General features: G+C 41.9%; 2 protein-coding genes across 4 annotated transcripts in view; both read left to right on the forward strand.

Moving 5' to 3' along the window:
• thada (THADA armadillo repeat containing) overlaps window positions 1-1,212 on the forward strand; it is a 111,569-nt gene extending 110,357 nt beyond the window's left edge. For all 3 annotated transcript variants that reach the window (XM_088086194.1, XM_088086192.1, XM_088086193.1), the window contains exon 38: window positions 601-1,212. In XM_088086194.1, coding sequence (XP_087942320.1) covers window positions 601-924 — 324 coding nt within the window. In that variant the 3' untranslated portion in view covers window positions 925-1,212. The remainder of the gene's footprint in view (window positions 1-600) is intronic.
• Window positions 1,213-4,230: 3,018 nt separating this feature from the next.
• On the forward strand, window positions 4,231-8,048 carry zfp36l2 (ZFP36 like 2 zinc finger CCCH-type). Its single transcript, XM_042502351.2, has 2 exons — window positions 4,231-4,705; window positions 4,903-8,048. The coding sequence occupies exons 1-2, from the start codon at window positions 4,616-4,618 to the stop codon at window positions 6,100-6,102; spliced, it is 1,290 nt and encodes a 429-aa protein (XP_042358285.2). The 5' UTR covers window positions 4,231-4,615; the 3' UTR covers window positions 6,103-8,048.
• Window positions 8,049-19,681: the final 11,633 nt, after the last annotated feature.

Genomic DNA, 19,681 nt, shown 5'->3' on the forward strand with positions numbered 1-19,681 from the left:
CAGCGGAACAGGAACATCACAATAAGTACAAAGGCGAGATGTTTGAAGACGATGGTTTGTATCAAGTGAAACCAGTGACCATGATGATTGTCATGTAAATATCATAAGCTGTAAATTGAAAGGTGTAGTATTTTTAAAGCCTCACTAGTCATTTTTTTATACTATGGGCTAAATGATTACGTGCAAAGTGCTATCTGATAAGCCGTGTTTCCACCAAGCAGTTCGTTTCAATTCATTGCAGTTAATTTAACAGTTGTTTTTGCGTTTCCAGCAGCAGCCATCTGCTAATGTATGGGTGGAACATGATACCTTTTATTCCTCAAAAGCAGTTTGAGATCAGCTGATCAGATAGACCCAGCACAATGAATGGTTGAGGGTTTTTGCATGAAACTTTAAACTTTTGTTGCGGTTTGGCCTTTCGTTCACTTGACCGTGGCATTTTAGGGGCCTAAAAAAGGCTAACTTTCCTCATCTCAATTTTATAATTTGTCTATGTTGTGTTGACAGCTTTTTGTGTTTCCCCCATGTGACCAAAAACCCACAAATGGTACTGACTGAAAACAACATCCCAATAACAACTCTCATTTTGCTTGTGACCAGGATGAAGACGACTTCCTATTCGAGAAGGGGGATCTGAACCTGTGGGCCGAGCCGGTGCAGTGGGTGAAGCTCCTTCACAGACATGTTGGCTCTCTCATCTTGACCTTCAAGCAGACCCAGGCTGCAGGAACCACAGGGCCGGACCAGGTCCACCAGATCCACACATTGTCAACTCAGGCCCAGGCCAAGGCCCTCAGCTCCCAGCAGGCCCTGGACTCCCTCCCCACCCTGCCCCAGTTCTGCTTCACCATGGAGCACGCCCGGCTGGTGCTGCGGCACCAGAGGGCCACTCTGGCTCTGGATGTGCTGGACAGGCTGAAGTAGAAGAGTTTGTGGTCTTTGGTTTTTTCATTTTAGGAAAACTTTGTTTTAAATCAAAGTTTCTGATAATGTACGGAAAATGTTTTTTAGAAATACAACTCAATAACCAACGCATGAGACCACAGACCGGTTTTGTGGTCTTTTTACTATCAAGGGAATGAAGGTAAGAGTTGGATTTTTGTACTTTATTCGTCTCATACTTTGTCTTACAAATGTTGATTATCAGATGTTTTAATTTTGATGGTTATTGTTCCTTGATGTCTTTTTAATTAAATATGTTTGAAATTTTTATTCCAATGTTCTATTTTTTAAAAAAAATAAATACATAAAGTTTAACCCCAATTCCATAAAAATTCAGACGTAACTTAAAACGGAAATAAAAACAGAATGCAATGATTTGCATTGGGACCTATATTCAGATGAATACAGTACGCAGACAAGATTTTTTTTTCAAACTGATAAACCTTTTTTGTGAAATATACAATTGAATACTGAATTTTAAAAAAGCTGAAAGGTACATCCAGGTTTTGGTGCAACAAATGCTGCCATCACAATGTTTTTTTTTAGGGATGTCCCTTTCTGCACGTTATAACAGCGTGGCTTTCTAATAAAGGGTGTGGCCACTAGACTGGACTGCAGCTGTCTCGCATTAAAATTTGTGTCGCCTTGTGATGCGCAAAATACAACAAAGGAGAACCTGGACTGCTGAGCAGCTTAAGACATATATCAGTCAAGAATGGGAAAGAATTAAATTTTCACAATTAGTGACCTCAGTTCGCAAACACTTACTGAGTGTTAGTAAAAGAAAAGGTGATGTAAAACGTGTTAAACATGCCCCTTCCCCAACTTTTTTGGAACACGTTGCATGCATCAAATTCTGTAAAAAGGCTTTATTTCACAATAAAGAATAATCAGTTTTAACATGAAATATCTTTTTTTAAGTATTTTTATAGAATATAGGTCATAAAAGATTTGCAAATCATTTCATTCTGATTTTATTTATTTTATTTTACAAAGCATCACAACTTTTTTAGAAATTGGGGTTGTAGAATGTTTCGCTTCTTTAATGTTAATAATTTTATAAAAAGTGAGGAGAGGGAAAACAAAGATAATAATATTAACATGGTGTGAATATGTGTGCAGAAACCATAACAATAACTAAAGCCAGTTCGTGCAAAAGCAACACTTGACGCCCTGTTCTCCTATCAGTGGGAATGTGTCACACGACAAACTTTCTAACAGTGTCAGTATTGAGTCCACAGAGTGCTCTGCTTTCTCCACGTCTACCAGGGATTTAAGGTTGGAACAAAACAACTCAGGGCCTAAAGCTTCAAGCACCAACTTCAATGGTGCGATTGTGCAGTGAGACGAGCTTTATGGGCCGAGGCTTGGGATTGTGAAAGCAAAGTGTTTTCTCTGACACGTCACCAAAATTGTATTTCAGTGTACGCTTCGACTTCTACTGTATGTTTATACGAGGTGTTATTTTCCTGTGATATTTAATTTACTGCAGGATTCTTCCCATCGGACTGTGTTTTTATGCTTCCCTCTACTTTTCCTGGTTATGTAATTAGGAAGGACGGCACAATGGACTACTGTCCTGCGTGTGTGTGTGGTGTAAGTGTAAGAATATGTGTGTGGATCCATGCTGCCCTCTCGTACAGCTGGACCCTTCTCCCTCCTTGGTAGCCATGTTCCCTGTTACAGTAAAACTGACGTAATGTTTTGGAACAGCTCGACATCCCCTAATAAAAACAGAGCCGTGTGATGGGAGAGCGGTTTCTGCGGATGAGGACATGTTCAAGGGATTTCTCAGGAGCCTCTCTGTGTCTGTCCTTCACATTAAACTATTTATCACAACTTGCAAATAGTCCTGGGGCAGCCCTCAGCCTAATTTTAGGGTTGGTAGTAGTAGATTCCAAGCTCTTATGTCACTTGTTTTTTGCCTGTTGCTATTTTCCTTTTTTTTTTTTTACCTCCCTCCCTGCCGCTCCAACCAAACCATTCAGCACTTAAACGAGTATTGAATCACAAAAAATAATTTTTATACCCACTTTTCCAATCATGATCCTATATGAGAAAGGCCGTAATGGTTACCAGTTTTGCAGAAACAAGCAATTTCTGGTGACATGTGCTGCTTTTACACCCCCCTGACCAAAATATCTGCCTTTTTTTTTGCAGAGCCCTGATATAGAGTCCCGTCCTCCACTGCCAACACTGCAATCTTTCCACTGTGGTTTTTAAAACTTGACATAACTCCAAGAGCAGAGTGGAGTAGTTTGACATTTTCATGTGAACATTTTGCCATCCTGGAAGGGTTACATCATGCTTATTGCGATCACACTGCAGTTTCTGACTTAAAAAAAGGAGTGTTGAAATGACCAAAACATCCCTTAACATGGATGTATCTGTGTCTGGAGCTCTACTTTATCCTCTCTGTGTAAAAAATGGAATTTCTCTACACTAAAAGTGTGATATGCCTGATTGCACCTTGAAATTCTCCAGTTTTGCTCAGCAGGTGGCGCCCCAATCTTTCCCAGTCAGTACCCATTTTGCTCTCATGGGGGCAGTGTTGCTCCGCCGCACCACATGGAAACCACATTCCTGCAGTCTGGGCTGTGATTGGGAAAAACAAGTCAGGGAGGAACTTTAGAAGAGTGGCTTAAAAAGATTTCACCAAACTAAATCCATTTTTTGTTTCTGTTGTGCTTTTAGGAGTGACAGATTTCTGATCTGAAGGTGAAGTTTTCAGACCATGCAAAAGTAGGTCATGTGGGCACATGAAGTTGTCTGTTTTTCCATGTGTAGTAGACTGCTGTGGAAGTTGATTATGCAACCAGTGGATTCTAAAAATTGTGCTGCACTCTGCCTGGACTCCTCTCCGCTCATACTTGTGGTCTCACCCCATCCACAGGGAGAGAGAGGGTGAGGCAAAGAGTTTCCTTCCATTACAAATACATGTGTCAGCTTCCAAGTGTGGTGGTCCAGAGGCTAGAGGGGTGGCCTTGTCACTGGTAGTTCAAACCCCACAACTTTGCTGGGAAGTTTGATACACAAATTCCATTTCATTTCAGCTCAGCTGCGGTGATTTTGAGTGAGATCAGCAGCGCAGCTTCATTAGAGGAGCCAGGTGTGAATGGTTAATTTGCTGGAGAACAGCTTGCATGCACAGGGCCTTGATGGTTCCACATTCTTTCTCAGCGAGAGTCAACCAAAAAAGCAAAACCAACTTCCACAAAATTGGTTGTGTGATTAAAAGAGAAAAAAAAGTTTAGAGGGGTGTGAGGAGGAGGGGGGGTGCTGGGGTTGAATTTCAAGGCGTGGTGTTAAAGAATAGGCGGCCAACCGGTGAATGGAAGTTTTTTTCTGAGAGGAGGGGAGGAGGCGGCTCCTCGCAAAACTTTGCACCGACTTCAGCTCGCCCCTCCCTGGCCACCGCCAGGCATTTATACCCAGGCAAAAAGGCTCGAGCGCACAGTGAAGCACTCTGGCTCAGCGCTTCTCGAGGGGAGGACATAAAGCCACCTACAACTCAACAATACAAACCTATCCCCCCTTCTTTTTTTTCTCCTTTTCTACGGACTTAAGCTGCACATAAACTTTTAAAGCAACTTTTTTTTTCCACAACCAAAACCAGTCGTGGCACAAACTACCGTTTCCGCACGTCGCATTCAAGGATCCTGGTCGGTCCTCCATGAAAGAGGGAGTGCGGCAGCAAGCTTGGGGAAAAGAGATGTCTGCGACTGTCTTGTCTGCGTTCTACGACATGGACATGCTTTACAAGGTAAAACTTTGACACCGAGTGCAGAGTTTTTCTGCTCAGAGTGAGGCACTTCGCTGAGCGTTAGCGTGCTTTGCGGAGTTAGCATGCTGCAACAAGTTGTCACGTCGCAGGCGAACAGTTCTTAAACATGCCATGTGGTCAAAATAGACACTGAATTTGAAGTGCATTGCTAACTTGTATTTTTTTCCCCTCTACAGCAAGATAAAAGCATGAACATGAACGCCCTCCACATCAACAGCATGCTGGACAAGAAAGCTGTGGGAGCTCCGGTCACGACTCCGGGCTCCGGTGGCCCCTTCACACCGGGATTTTTCCGCAGAAACTCAACCAGCAACGTGGAGGCGATGAACAACGGCAACAAATACTCGATGGGCTCCTACAGCAGCCTGAAGGAGAACACAGCGAGCAGCAACAGCAGCGCCACGGCCCTCATGAACAAGGAGAACAAGTTCCGCGACCGCGCTTACAGCGACAACGGGGACCGGGGCGTGCTGCAGCAGAAGCCCGGCTCTCAGATCAACTCCACCCGCTACAAGACCGAGCTGTGCCGGCCCTTCGAGGAGAACGGGTCGTGCAAGTACGGGGAGAAATGTCAGTTCGCTCACGGCTACCACGAGTTGAGGAGCTTGTCTCGCCACCCTAAGTACAAAACGGAGCCGTGCCGCACCTTCCACACCATCGGTTTCTGCCCTTACGGCCCCCGGTGTCACTTTATCCACAACGCCGACGAGCGCCGGCCCGCTCCGGCCGCCAACGCGAACGTGCAGGCGGGGGAGTCCAGGTCGGCTCGCGAGCTTTGCAGCTACCAGAGGGACGTCCTCCCGCCGCAGCAGCTCAGCTACACTCAGAGGGACAGACCAAAGCTTCATCACAGCCTCAGCTTCTCCGGCTTCTCCACCCATCACGGACTCGAGTCTCCACTGCTCGACAGCCCCATGTCCCGGACCCCACCGCCACCCACCACCGCCTCCTCCTGCACCTCCACCTCCAGCTTCTACGAGGAGGTGCTTTCACCCAACTCCGTGTCCTGCATCAACAGTGCCTTCTCTTTCCCCGGACAGGACTTAAAAGCCTTACTGGCCCCCCTGGCTGTGCACACCCCCAGCGGGTACGCTAACAACCACTCTACCGGTGCCTACTACGGGAACATGCAGAGCAGCGTGTGCCCGCCCTCCCCTCCGACCTACAACATGAGCCACTTGCAGGCGCTGCGCCGCCTCAGCGAGTCGCCGGTGTTCGAGTCCCCTCCCAGCCCGCCAGACTCGCTCTCTGACCGGGAGAGCTATGCGAGCGGGTCCCTCAGCTCTTCCGGGAGCCTCAGCGGCTCCGAGTCCCCAAGTCTGGACGCTGGAAGACGTTTGCCAATCTTCAGCAGGCTGTCGATTTCAGATGACTAATCATATTTTTGTTGTCATATGGATTTATGGACGGGTCAGGCAGGGTGGTTGAGGAGCCAGGGGGTGTCAGTGAGTGAGGTAGACTGTCCTTCAAGCAGAGGATCTCGGTTAAGCCCCCTCACCCCCTGGTCCTCCACCCCGTTTCAGCAAACCACCCTGCCGAAGTGCCTTTGAGTAAGACATTGAATCCCTACCAGCTCCAGGGGTGCTGACCCTGCTCTGACCTCCCTGGAGGGGGGCAAGAGAAGAGAATTTCACCCACAGGGATCAATAAAGCTTCAGTTTAAAGTGTCCTTGACCTGGCATTAGTTTAGTATTTTTTTCTTTGTATGTAATATAGCTGTATTAAAACTTAGATAGCAAACAGAAGGCATTCCATCAGTGCCTTGCCCGAGGGCTCACGGCAGCCCCCCTCTCCCTTTTGCTCTATCAGGCAAGCCACACTTTTCCTGGGATTAGATGTGTGGGTAACATGACTTGACAAGAAGAAGAGACTGTAAGCGGTTTTCAGATTTCCTCCCATCCTGCCAAGAATATGCCTTGACTCAAAGTAACATTTTTTTTTTCTTTTATCAAAGTGTGTTTTTCTTTTTCTTCTCTGAAAGCTTCAACTTCCATTCCAGATCTGTCTTCTCCCAGCGCCACCCAGTGGTTCGTTTGGTTAGTCTAGTTTGTTGCTTGGTTAAAAAGCACTCTTGAGTTGGGTTTGTTCGGGGAAATCACTGCTGATGGTTGAATATATATTTTTTTAGCTGTTTTTGAGTGATTTACATAGCTGTGCATAACTGGCTATGGACTATTTAACTTATTTATTATCTTGTGAAAAAAGTATAGGCTACATTGGTAATTTGTGTCCATACTGTATTTATCAAGTATGATGAAGCAATAGATCTATATTCTTTTATGTTTAAATTATGATCGCCATTATTAATCTGCATAAAGTGGAGTGTATGTTCTTTTCACAGTAATATATATATTTTGTTTTTTTTCTCCTTTTTTTGTAACTTCACTTGGTTATTTTTATTGTAAATGAGTAAAAAAAATCTTAATTTAAGAGAACGTATGTGATATTTATTTCATTAATTTTGTTTCCTTGTTTACGTTTATTAAAAAAAAAGTTTGCGTGATTGCTGTTTGCTCCTGAGGTTGTGTGTCAGTGCTGTAGAAGGCTTTTTTTTTTTCTCGAGGATCCCTATGTAGATGTTTCTGTAGAATGTATAAACGATGTGGTTGTACAGACCGTCCAAACCGTACTTCTTTTGTTGATCTAGATCAGACTTCAGTGACAAAGAACCCAAGTCAATAAATTAACCAAAAAGTATTTTTGTTTTCTCTCTGTTTGCACGAGGTCACACTGTGATTCCAGCCACGTGCTAAAGAATGTAGCAATCCCTTGTGCCCCAGTATTATTGTGTAGTGCCTATGGGGTTCACCATCTTGACATGCCTTAAAATTAACCAAATAAAGTATTTTTCCTACATGGCATCTTTTATACACAGGTTGAACTGAATGTAGTGTTGGATTCTGAAACTATTTTTTATTTTTAAAGGTTGTTACCACTCAGACACTTCTGACAACAACAACCGTAACCTTTCTAAATCCCCATTCCTCTTTATTGTTTTGATTTCCTTTTGCTCTGTTTTTCTTCTTTTTTTTTTCTTTTTTTGATATTGAAATCTAGTCTGAGTCTTGAGTTTGCTGGAGAGGGAAGTGGATGAACACGTTTGGTTTGTACATAGTAGGTACAGGGGGATGCGCACTATGTACTTTTGACTACTTTATCAGAAGTAAAGCTTTTTGAATGTAACAAAAAACGGACAAAAAGACAACGAGAGTTGTAATATTTTTTGGGGAGTCAGTTCACTACAAATTGAGTGTGAGACTGTTAACTTTGTACTGTACATTTTTTTGTAGTTCTCCCAATAAAAATCATTTTGAAAAAGCTTCTCACTGTTGGGCTGTGATTTCTTTTACAGTTTGGGTATGAGGATGCTACAAGTGTGGCAAGATGCATAGTGGGTATATGGGGTATACCCACCTCTTTTTCTGGCTGTTAGTGTCAGTGTACTCACCTATTAGGCAAAAGCTACTGAAATATATAGGAGAGTATACCCACTTCCTCCTCAGTAACCTACCTATGTACATATTAGTACACCCACCCCATCAGCTACTAGAAATCCAATCAAAAACATAAACTGCTGATATTCAGGAGCATAACTGCAGAAAGAATGACACTACTGGCTTTCATGTTGCTCACAAAATCACATCAGATATTACAGCACAACTCCTGTCTTCCTCCTCCAGTGGAAAAAGCCTGGAGGCAGGAGGGACAGTGTGTCCCCGGTACAGTGGAGCTCCAACTGTCTTGTGCTACAATCTGGCTCAGGGGCCCTTGTGCAGCCAGTATTGGCTCTTGGTTCTCAGTATACAGTAAATGCACTAACCTTTTAGTTTCCACAGAAAGGAGTGAACTTGAATCGCATCTCAAGTCTTGTCACCGTCACCAAGACCCTTTTTCCACCCAACGTGGAACCAGTTCCGTTCTGGGTCTGGCACCTAATTGTTTGTAAAAAGTTGGGTTTTTTTTCAGTTGGAACTAAACCTGAAATGGGAACTTTGGCAACTAAGTGAGGTCCAAGAATCCTCAACAGAAGTGGTTCAAGAATCAGGGCTAATTTAGTGGAAAAGGGGTACTAGTGGAAAAACCTGGAGACAGGAGGGACAGAGTGTGTCCCAGACATAGTAGAGCTCCAGCTGTCTCCCACTACCTGGCTTATACACTTCAGGGGGCCTTGTGCCGCAAGATTCTGGCCCCTGGTCCTAAGTATACAGTAGAAGCACTGACCTGTTAGTTTCCAGAGAAAGGCGTGACCCCAAATCCCATCTCCTGTCAAACAAAGGGAGAAGTGAACTGTAGGTGGGCTCTGATGCAAAACACATCTGATCCTGAAAGCTCATTAAAAACATAAAAAGGCAACAGCACCACAAGAAAGTGATAGCCTTGGATAAACTGTATATAATATTACATAATCTGTAATGTTCTGCTATAAACAGAGGGCAATGAGAGACACGTCTGCACCATCTGAGGAACGAGGTCTGGAATTTTAAAATGGAAAATGTATAGGAGCCCAGATCCACAGGAAAGTCAGTCTAACATGTCAGGCTGCAAGTCCGTGTGGATACTTGACATCATGATAAGATTTTAATCCTTAAATATGTTGTGTGCTATCCCTTTGACTGTCATAATGTACACTGGCACTCACAAAACACCCCCATCCTCAGGGGGCAGCCACTTGAAGTACATAAGAAGATTAGCTTAGGTTGGAAGAGGAAGTACAAGTACCAACACTATGATGTAAATATTACTGTATTACAAGTAAAAGTCCTACATTCGAAATCCGCCTTAAGTAGGATTACATTGGTATTGTCAGCAAAATGTACTTAAAGTATCAAAAGTAAAAGTAGTCGTTCTTGACCGACATACTTTGTTGACTAACCCCTACAAGGGGTCATAAGAGGATTAATGGGGTAGGTAACACGAAAACAACACTTAATGTTCACAAAATTCGTCATGTACCTTTTGGAATTTTCTCCTATTTTTTTCTTTTGTGTTAATTATTGGATTATTTTCAGTATCAAATGGTTATTTAAACGACTGCATCTGAAGAGGGGAAATGTCTCCTAGCAGATGGTAACAAAAGGCTCCAACTTCTTTTTTGAGAGGAGCAATACTCAGGTACGATACTTGAGTAAATGTACTTTCCACCGCAGAGATTAAGGGTGTATGATGAAGACTAGGCGAGTGTGATAAAGGCTTACAGCTGGAGCGATTGCTCACCGGCGTGACAAATCAATGTACGTCAATCCCATCTGAATGACCTGACATGTGGCTTCACTAATGAATCTTCCACAGCGATCCATCAGAAAGCTGTTATTGTGAGTGATATCGTTTTTCTCTGAGCTGAGGTCAGACGGGCTGAGATGGATGTATCAGTCTGGGAACTGAACACCAGACATTAACCCATAACTGATTAACTCCGCAGCTGTAAATGTGTTTCTACTATCAGTCGCTGGAGCAGGTAAAACAGGGACGATGGTGCCTGAAGCGGGGCAAGAACGCGGCTGTCCCCTGCTGTGATCAGTCATATTCAGTCATGTCTAGACCAAATCCATTTTAGTGTTGTGGTGCTGCGATTTCCAGGGACCTTTCAAAAGAGGAACTGTTTTCTGCAGGCTATTCTGTGAAGTTATCAGCGGTGGCAAAGGCATTAAGAAAATAAAGGGCCCAGGAGTCATGTGGTGCCTGGAGTTCACGCCAAGATAAGGCAGCCTGATAAGGGCCCCGGCAAATATTTACTGTGTCCTCAGGGTTTCATAATGAAGTGTTTATCAGAGCAGAGCCAAAAGGCTGCACAATGAGCCGGGCCCTGCCAAGTAGGATCGCGTACCTGTGACTCAGTCTGTGTGGGAATATGAGTGTGCGGCTCAGTGTGTCAATCAACAAAATGTTTGATTGTACTAACGTAATATATATATATATATATATATATATATATATATGTCTAAAAATGCGTCTATAAAACATTTCAATATAAGGATGTGTATGTGGTGTTCCTGTGTGCATGTGTGTGTGTGTGCAGTCTCGCTGGTTAATGGATCTAGAGCTCCTACAATGAAAGGAAACACTCTCTGACTTGTGATTAGGGCAGGAAGAGTCCCACTTCCTGGCCACCACCCATTTCCACCTCTTCTTCGTCCTGCTGTTTTTCCTCCTCCTTCAGTTTCCCTTCTCCTCTGTAGTGGCGACTTCTAGAAGTTACTATTTGTGTTCCACTGCTGCACTGGGAAGCTCGGCTCGTCCTGGTATTGTTTTGGCATGCTAAGCCCAGACCTGGGGTCAAGTAGTAACAGCACATGCTTTTTAGACTTTGTTTCAGCCTACATGGGTGCCAGATGGGTGGCGTTTTGCCAAATAGAAGCAGAGGTTATTAATCATTTTCGTGTCCCTAATTAGAGATCTAATTTTCCCCCCGGTTGTGTTTTGTTAATTTAGTTGTAATGTAGATTACAGAGATTTAAGTGAAATCTTGAATGAGGTATAATTGCTACTTATAATCAAAGAGAAAGCAAAACACCTCCCAGTTAAGCAGGGACAACCCCCAAAAGAGCCCTCTGGTTTCCCTGAGTCACTGGTGTCATAAATCAGAGAAAAACCCTTAAATGTCCCTTCTGTATGCTTATCTTGGATTATCAACTGCATGTGATACTATTCTGCACAGCACTCTGATTTGAATTTTTAATTAAGCCACACAGATGTTTTAGGCCAGGCGCCCTTTTTCAACATGTATATTTTGGCAATGTTAGAAAACAAGCAGCACTGAATTTTAAATGATTGTAATGTTGATTTAGAAGCTGTATTTCTCATTTTATTACTGTAATAATCAAGTTATATAAATCAGTATTTGGTTTCCAGGGTACTGTCCTGTGACTGTCCCTTTTTTGTTGTTTACTCTTCTATGTTAAGTGTCCTTGAGTCTCGTGAGAGGCACCATGAAAACCCAAGCTATTTCTATTATTATGAGAGGCCTCTAGTGTTCTCTTACTGTAGTGAAGTGGTGTACTGTCATGTTCTCTAGTTTTGCACTTGATCCATTGTCAGTACAATAACTCTAAAGATTTATTTCATAGCCATCTGATAGGCACATTTATTCATGTGTTTATTTAGCATGAATTCAAATGCAGTGGTGAAGTATTTAGATCCAGTAAAAGTACTTATATCAGCCTGTGAAACTACTTTGTTACAAGTCAAAGCTCTGCATTGAAAGTGTTACTTAAATAAAAATAAGTCAAAAAAACAGAAAAATTATTAGAAAAAATAGAAAACACTCATATGCTCTCAAAATTCTACCCCCCCAAAAAAGATCAACTTTAAATTATAAAAAGAAAAAAAACACAAATTAAAATTATTTAAGAAATAGACCTCCCCCCCAACAAACACACCCCAAAACACCTCTAAATTAGAGAATAGAAAATTAACCCAAACCTGTAAAATTCAAAACTCCCCCAAAACTCAAAATTATTAGAAAAATGGCCCCCCTCCACCACCTATTTTTAATGACCATATAAATTAATTAATATTACATAACAGGAAAACACCCTATGAAATTCAAAATTACACAAATAAAACACGTTTTAGAGAAAATATAAACAGGTATTTAAGACAAGCTATAGTTAGCACCACCTACTGAGCTACAGCCTCATTAGCCTCATTTATAGCAGACACAGCTAACTATGTAAAAACAGTTTATGTTAGCAGAGAATTAATGCCCATACTTTCAGCTAGAGAACATACCACCTGTTTGACGACGTATTGTTATCTACAGAAGGTAAGGCGTGAGAACATTTTTGATATTGTACTTATATTTAGTTTGTAAAGGTTATTATGCTAATCGCGGTTAGCGCGCTAGCATGCTAGGACGCTAATCACGAATAGCATTCTAGTGAATTTGTGCTATCATGCTAATGATAGCAGTGGAGTGACGGTGTTCACTTGGGGTCTTGTTTACCGAGTTCAAGTGGTATTTGCGACCTGGTAAGTTGACATTTTCGGAAAGCTCCAAGTCCATGAGTTGTGTCAAGTTTTCAGACATCGCGCTGGTCATAAACTCTTATTTTTTATGTCGATGCTAAGTTAATATATTGTTACTTTAGTTATATAGAGTTGTCCTTTGCAATTTCACAATATGTCTGAGGAAAATGCTGACATTCCCAATAGCCTCGACTTTTTCCTCTGACGCTGCATTTATGTGATGTAGGAAGGTTGTAGTTTCCCTGTTGGAAAGTTGTTCCTCCGACTTTGTTGTGTTCATGTGCTTTGAGGTGGTAAAGTGGGAACAACATAGAAAGCTACAAAGAAGACGGGTTGCATTTAATGCTAAAATGCGAGCCTCGGTGGTCTCTAGACGTGGACAGTAGACTTAACCGCTTAAAAAAAAGCTTAAAAAGCAAACATGTCATGTACAAGGCTTCCAGTGTTGTAACTATGAGCTCACAAGTTCCATTTGAACGCAGCAATACATCCAGAATACAATGTTTATTTACAATAACTTTTAGGTAGAAAACTGCTGCCTCATGTACATAAAATCAAACAGCCTTGAGCAAACTCTGCCTCCATTGATTAGTTTTAAGCCACCTAAAAAAGGCCCACTTAAGGCCCCCAATAATATTTTCACTGCGTTACCTTGCCATATGACAGTGTTTACTGATGGTGATTTAAAGCCATCATTATGTCAAAAACACCAGACTCCTTTGAGAAAAACATCACCATTTTACTTCACTGAATGGTGGAGTTGCTGGTGTACTGCTGCCTACATCAGCTGTTGTGTAAGGTAAATAAGAGCAAATATTCAAATAAAGTGTACACTTTGATTTATACTGAATTTTTAGGTGGCTAAAAAATGTCTGCTGTGGCCCTTGTCCTGACCCAAACCTTCTTAGGGACAAGAAAATAAAACTATTATTTTAAACGATTATTTTTTGTATTCATTACACAGAGAAGACCGTGAAACTCTGCTTGGACCCTGTGAGGTGACGATGTCTCGAGCCAGCTGCAACTTGCTCTGAACTGTTGCCGACAGCCAGATCGCAGTGTTGGACTGTTGGCAGTGTGCAGCTGGAAATCTACCTACAGCCTTTCCCCAACGTTTCTCCTCTGACCTCCATCTTTCCCCAAATCTTTCCCTTCATACTTCAGGTAACATGGATTTATGAGTAAAAACAAATGTTGCATATGTGTTGTTTTTTTTAATGACTATATTTTTGGCTTTTGCCTTTATTATTTTATAGGACACCACAAGTGTGAAATTGGGGGAGAGAGGGGATGACATGCAGCAAAGAGCCACAGGTGGAATCAGCTGCCCCTGTACAGGGAGCGCCTGCTCTACCAGGTGAGCTTACGGACACATTGTTGTTGTGCATGTGTGTTTTACCATGTTAGCTTGCACTAGCAGGGGAAGCAGTGATCTTTTTAGGCCATTATATTCTAAGCCAGGACTCTTCTTTGGCCTTTTTAAGCTCTATTTCAGATGCAGTGACTTTTATTCAGTGTGCTTGTGGCAGTATGATAGCAGGCTTCAACTTTTATTCAGAGGGTCAATCTTTGGAAATTGAGTGAATTATTATGTATTTATTTTTTGCGAAAGTGGTCACATAGAAAGAGTTAGAGTTAGAGATAGAGTGTGTTAATGGAGCTTGGTCAGGTGAACTGAAAGTGTAAGAAGTTCATCATGTTAATAAATTATTCAGAAGTTTGTTGTTTTCGGTCAAGTACATATATTTTTGGTAAAGTGATTTCAAACTAAACTTGCACCTATATGTAGTTAAAGTTTTTTTTTAAGTGTGTGATGTGAGAAAGAACAAAAATTGTAGTAGGGTTGAGGTGGTTTGTGGATTGTATACAGGTGGATATGCAGGTGAATCTAGATGTGTACAGTGCAGTGAAAAAGTATTTGCCCCCTTACTGATTTCTTACTTTTTTTTCACCTTTGTCACTCTTAGTCATTTCAGATCAAGCAAACCTTATAAGTTTATAAGATAACTCACAAGTAAACACAAAATGCAGTTTTAAGTGCCAATTTTATTTATTAAGGGAAAAAAAGCCATCTGAACCTACATGGCCCATGTGAAAAAGTAATTGCCCCCTTACACCTAATAACTGATTTAACCACCCTCAGCAGCAACAACTGCAGTCAAGCATTTGCGATAACTGGCAATGAGTCTTTCACATCGCTGTGGAGGAATTTTGGCCCACTCTTCTTTGCAGAATTGTTTTAAATCAGCCACACTTGGAGGGTTTCCGAGCATGAACCGCCTTTTTAAGGTCATGCCACAGCATCTCAATTGGGTTCTGGTCTGGACTTTGACTAGGCCACTCCAAAACCTTCTGAATGGCTTGGTTTGGTTTTTAGAAAGGGCTTTGTAACCTTTTTCAGACTGAGACATGTCAGTTACTTTTCTTCTGATCTGCTCCTGAATTTCTTTGGATCACAGCATGATGTCTTGGGTTCAATATGGCCGACTTCACCCTGTCAGACAGGTTCTATTTAAGTGATCTCTTGATTTTAAAAGTCTGGCAGCATTCAGACTGGGGTGTGGCTATGAAATTGAACTCAGCTTTCCACAATAATATGATTAATCACAATTACCTCATCATTTAACAAGGGGGGCAATTACTTTTTCACACAGGATCATGTGAGTTTGGATAGTATTTTTCTCTTAAATAAAATCATTACAGAAATACTGCATTTTATGTTTACTTGGTTTATCTTAGTTTAATATTTAAATTTGTTTGATGATCTGAAACAGTTGAATGCGACACCAGTGTTTCCTCTACACTCATTTAGGAGTGGCGGCCCGCCACTCCTAAATCCTACCCGCTGCTCCTTCAAATGTCGTTTTTTTTTTTTTTGGTTGTTTGTTTTTTTTTTTTTTAATTGCAAATACACCACCGCCGCATCACAGCACAGTCCTGCACTGCGTTGGGTGTCACGAGTGCTGAGGCAGATAACTATCTTGCTCCATATCTACTCTTTGGGGTAGATACCACCGCCCCCTCCCACCCCCCAACAGAACTAACTGGTGCCGACGTTAATTAGCTACTCGCATCCAGGCATCAGGTCGGAGAGTCAGAGGAGTGTCGGCTTGAAAATAGCGTGCAACTTACCGGAGAAAAGGTAGACTTATTAGCTTAAGAAAACTTAAAATAGATTTTATTAGTGATGGCCAGCTAAGGTTACGTAGCTTAAGTTAATTGGGCCCGGTGCCAACTCAACTCAGTGTCGCTAACGTGAGTAAACTAATTGATAGCATTAAGCGATATACACGTCATGATGTAACTGCTGACTGCATTTTCAGATGAGCTTGTTCAAATATTTTTCAAAGAAGAGAAAGACACCTGATGAGGATGGCGCTAGTCAGGTATCATTAGCCTTTTTACTGACTCAAATTATGATGGTTAGGTAAAAAATTATGTTCACACTTGTAATCAAATGTGACGTGAGTGTAAATTATCTAACGTTAATGTTTTATGTAATGGTATAAGACAAGTAACAGACAGGGAGGAGCAGTGGAACAAAGTGAAGGAGAGCAGAGTGCAGGAGGGGGAGTGCCGAGTGAAGGAGCAGGAGAGCAAAGTGATGGTGCAGGAGAGAGAGATGAGAGGAGAGGAGAAAAACATAAAGGGAAACACAGGCTATCAGGCTGGGACCCTAAATGGGTTGAAAAAAATAAAAAAAATAAATAAAAATTATTGTTTCTATTTGTAGGTGAAGACTGACTTGAGAAACAGGCTGCAGGGGGATCACCTTGCAGCATGTATGCTGCTGAGCATCAACGGGCCACCTCTTGGGGAATTTCCGTACAACAGAGCCTTAGAGCTGTTCTACAAAAAACCAAGAAAAATCCATTGTTCTGAGCCTGGGTGCAAACTTTGCCACTGATTACAGCCCCATCAAGAAATTATTATTTATTGTTTTTATTATTTTATTGTTGAATTTTTGTTATTATTTTTATTTTTACATTCAGCCTTTAAAAAGCGTCATTTGTTTACGCCGCCACGGCTCCCCGGAGAGCCTGCCCCCGCTGCTGAAAAAAATCCTAGAGGAAACACCGGACACACATGCAAAAAAGTAAGAAATCAGGAAGGGGGCAAATACTTTTTCACAGCACTGTATGTGTTTAGATGTGTTAAACCTAACAGGAGTATACATGCGTGCATCAGTGCCCCCCCGGTAGATCAGAGTCTTACTGGTCCCTTACTGGCCAAAAAATGAAAAGAAATCTTTTTTTCTCCTTTATTTTTGTGTTTATTGAATTAATGAAGATGTACAGTGAGAAAAAGAACATTATTGCATTGTGTGTGTGTACTTTGTTCTGACTTAAGGTAAATAAATAAATGAATGCAGGACTTTTACTGTAAAGTGTTTTTAGTTTTTTATAGTAGCAGTTTTACTTCAAAAAACACTTTTGAGTAGGATAATTCTTCACTGGTAAAACCAACGCATCCTGTTAGAGAAATGGTGAAAAGTGCGTTTCACTATCAAAATCACTAAATCAGAATCAGAATCAGAAAAGATTTATTGCCAGGTATAGTTAACACAATACGAGGAATTTGTTCTGGTGGTTTGGTGCAACATAAATATAGAAAAAAAGAAAACAGATAAATAGATATTTACATTGAAATTCACATTTATACAGGTTCTGCCGATGAAAAACACTCCGATGAAATATTAACGGATGTTTTCATTTCCCGATAGTCATATTAGTGGCCTGCTTGGACACAAACACAGCGTTTATAAAGTAGTTCATGGATTTGAAAGGTAGAGGTGTGTTTTTAGTGACTGGCCGTATGCGAGGTGTCTCCTAAGCTAATTGGACAGATTCACCCCTCCCTCCTCCCCGGCTCCACCCTCTCATCCAAACACGGCTGCCTTGGGTCACTTGTGGATCCAAACATCCAAGATGGCGACAACCAAAATGCCAAACTTGAGGCTTCAAAACAGAAGCCCACAAACCAAGGGGTGACGTCACAGTGGCTGTGTCCAATTTTATACAGTCTATGGTTTTAAACAACTGATTCAAGGGAATCATGTGAAATTCAACTATTTTTATCCTGTAATTGCCACTTGTGGCTACAGTGGCTGCTGTTTAGCAATAGCTACCAGTCTTGATTTAAGTTTAATTCACAAGAGAAAATTACAGTCGGGGGATGTATAAGAACGATATCTGGTTTTACAGTTAATGCTGTGAACTCTCATGTGGACTGTACAGTGATGTGAAGTAAAAAAAAATGTCACCATATTTTTATTCTCTAATCTAATCTCTAATTGTCAGTGGTAAAATGAAGTTATATTAATGTAAAATATGAATGTAAAGGGAAGTTGTTTGTTGTACTTTGCAATATTTGGGTACAAGATGTGCTTTTGTGAGTGAAAAGTACCATGTGAGAATATCTTAAATTACCCCCTTTTTTTTTTTTTTTTTTAGCCCTGTACAAATATTTCTGATATAACTTCATTTCATATATCACCTTCACCTCAGTTTGACCACTGACAGGAGGTCGCAGTTTACCTTAGCGCTCAGTTCACCACTGCCTCTCTCATTGTGAGCAGGTAAAAACATAATCTTCTCTTTATTTTCAGGAAGCAGCCTCCGGCCCCCACGCTCCGCTGAGGTGACCTCCCCAGCTGCCACAAGGTAAGCCAAGATAAGCCACAGCGCGCAGATGCTGAATAAGGTAATGTTGTTTGGCCAGTGGATTTGAAGTCCGGTGATGGTCAGAGGGGTGGAGATGTGCTTGGGCGGAGGGAGTGGGCCGGTCACGTTCGGCCGGCGCTGCTCGGTCCACCATGTGTCTCTTCAACGCCTGCCGAGCTGTAAATATTTACAGAGCATCTTGTGAGAGGCAGGAGTGTTTACCACCAATGCTTGTGGCTCCTCAGTGTATGTGTGTGTATGTGTGTGTGTGTGTGTGTGTGTGTGTGAGCAATGCAGACGAGATGCTTCTCTTGGTCGTCGCACAGTGTAAACCCTCAGCTGTGAGTGTGTGTGTCGGATGAGGTACTTCCCTTGGTCTCTCCACAGTTTACTAACACTGGCCCCTGGCTCTTGTTCAGGCCTCGGCTCTGAGTCCCTTTTATGAATCAACAGTTTGAGCCTGCGAGCAGAGAGGTACCTCACTCTGCCGTCTCTGACCCCTGCAAATGACAGAGAGAGAAAGATGGGAGAAGTGTTTGTTTACCTCGCCCCGCCCTGTATACGAGGCTGCGGCGCTGACATCACGTCTTTGCGGGTGGAACATTCTCATAAAACATGTTTTCTTTACTCCTTTCCCAATGTAAATAATACAGAGGGTGTAAATACCATTAAGGGCCCGGCGGGGGCCGTTTTTAGGCAAGTGACTTTGTATAAGGATGTTTCCAGATTTGTGCAGCCCAGGCTGAGCAAATGGGCGGAAGTTTCGCTGTGGTATGGTTAACAAGCTACACACACATGCTAACCTGGACCGGCTCTAATTCTGTTTCTGGCTAAACCAGAGGTCAGAATAGTCTTGGCTGCCCTCTAATCTCCTGCAGGGACCAAGATAAACTTAAAATATAAGATAAGACACTTAAATAAACCTCCCACATCCATGCAGAAAAAAGCTAATTATCCCTTGACGAATGAAGCTTATAAAAGTAACATAACATATTTATGCTTACATAACAGCTTTTGCTGTTCTCTTAAAACCACTTACAATAAAACATAAACTTTTTTTATCATAGAGCTGGAGAAAGGGGAAAATTAAAGGAAACTCCCAAATAATTGAGTGAAGAAGCACATCAAATTCTTCCACACAGGGCTAACAAACAAGTATGAAAAAGTAAGCTACTGCCCATACCAGACCGAGTACCTCTGTCAATGCTCTGACCCCAGAAAGGGTGTGTTTTATTGCTTTAGAATCCAGTTTTTCATGTGTAAGAGGAAGTATTTGTTATTTCTTCTTTCATAAGGTACATATTCTCACTTTAAATGCTAACACGTA

Source organism: Plectropomus leopardus, chromosome 13 (assembly GCF_026936395.1).
Source record: "Plectropomus leopardus strain MGB_pleo_1.0 chromosome 13, ASM2693639v1, whole genome shotgun sequence".
Lineage (NCBI taxonomy): Eukaryota > Metazoa > Chordata > Actinopteri > Perciformes > Serranidae > Plectropomus > Plectropomus leopardus.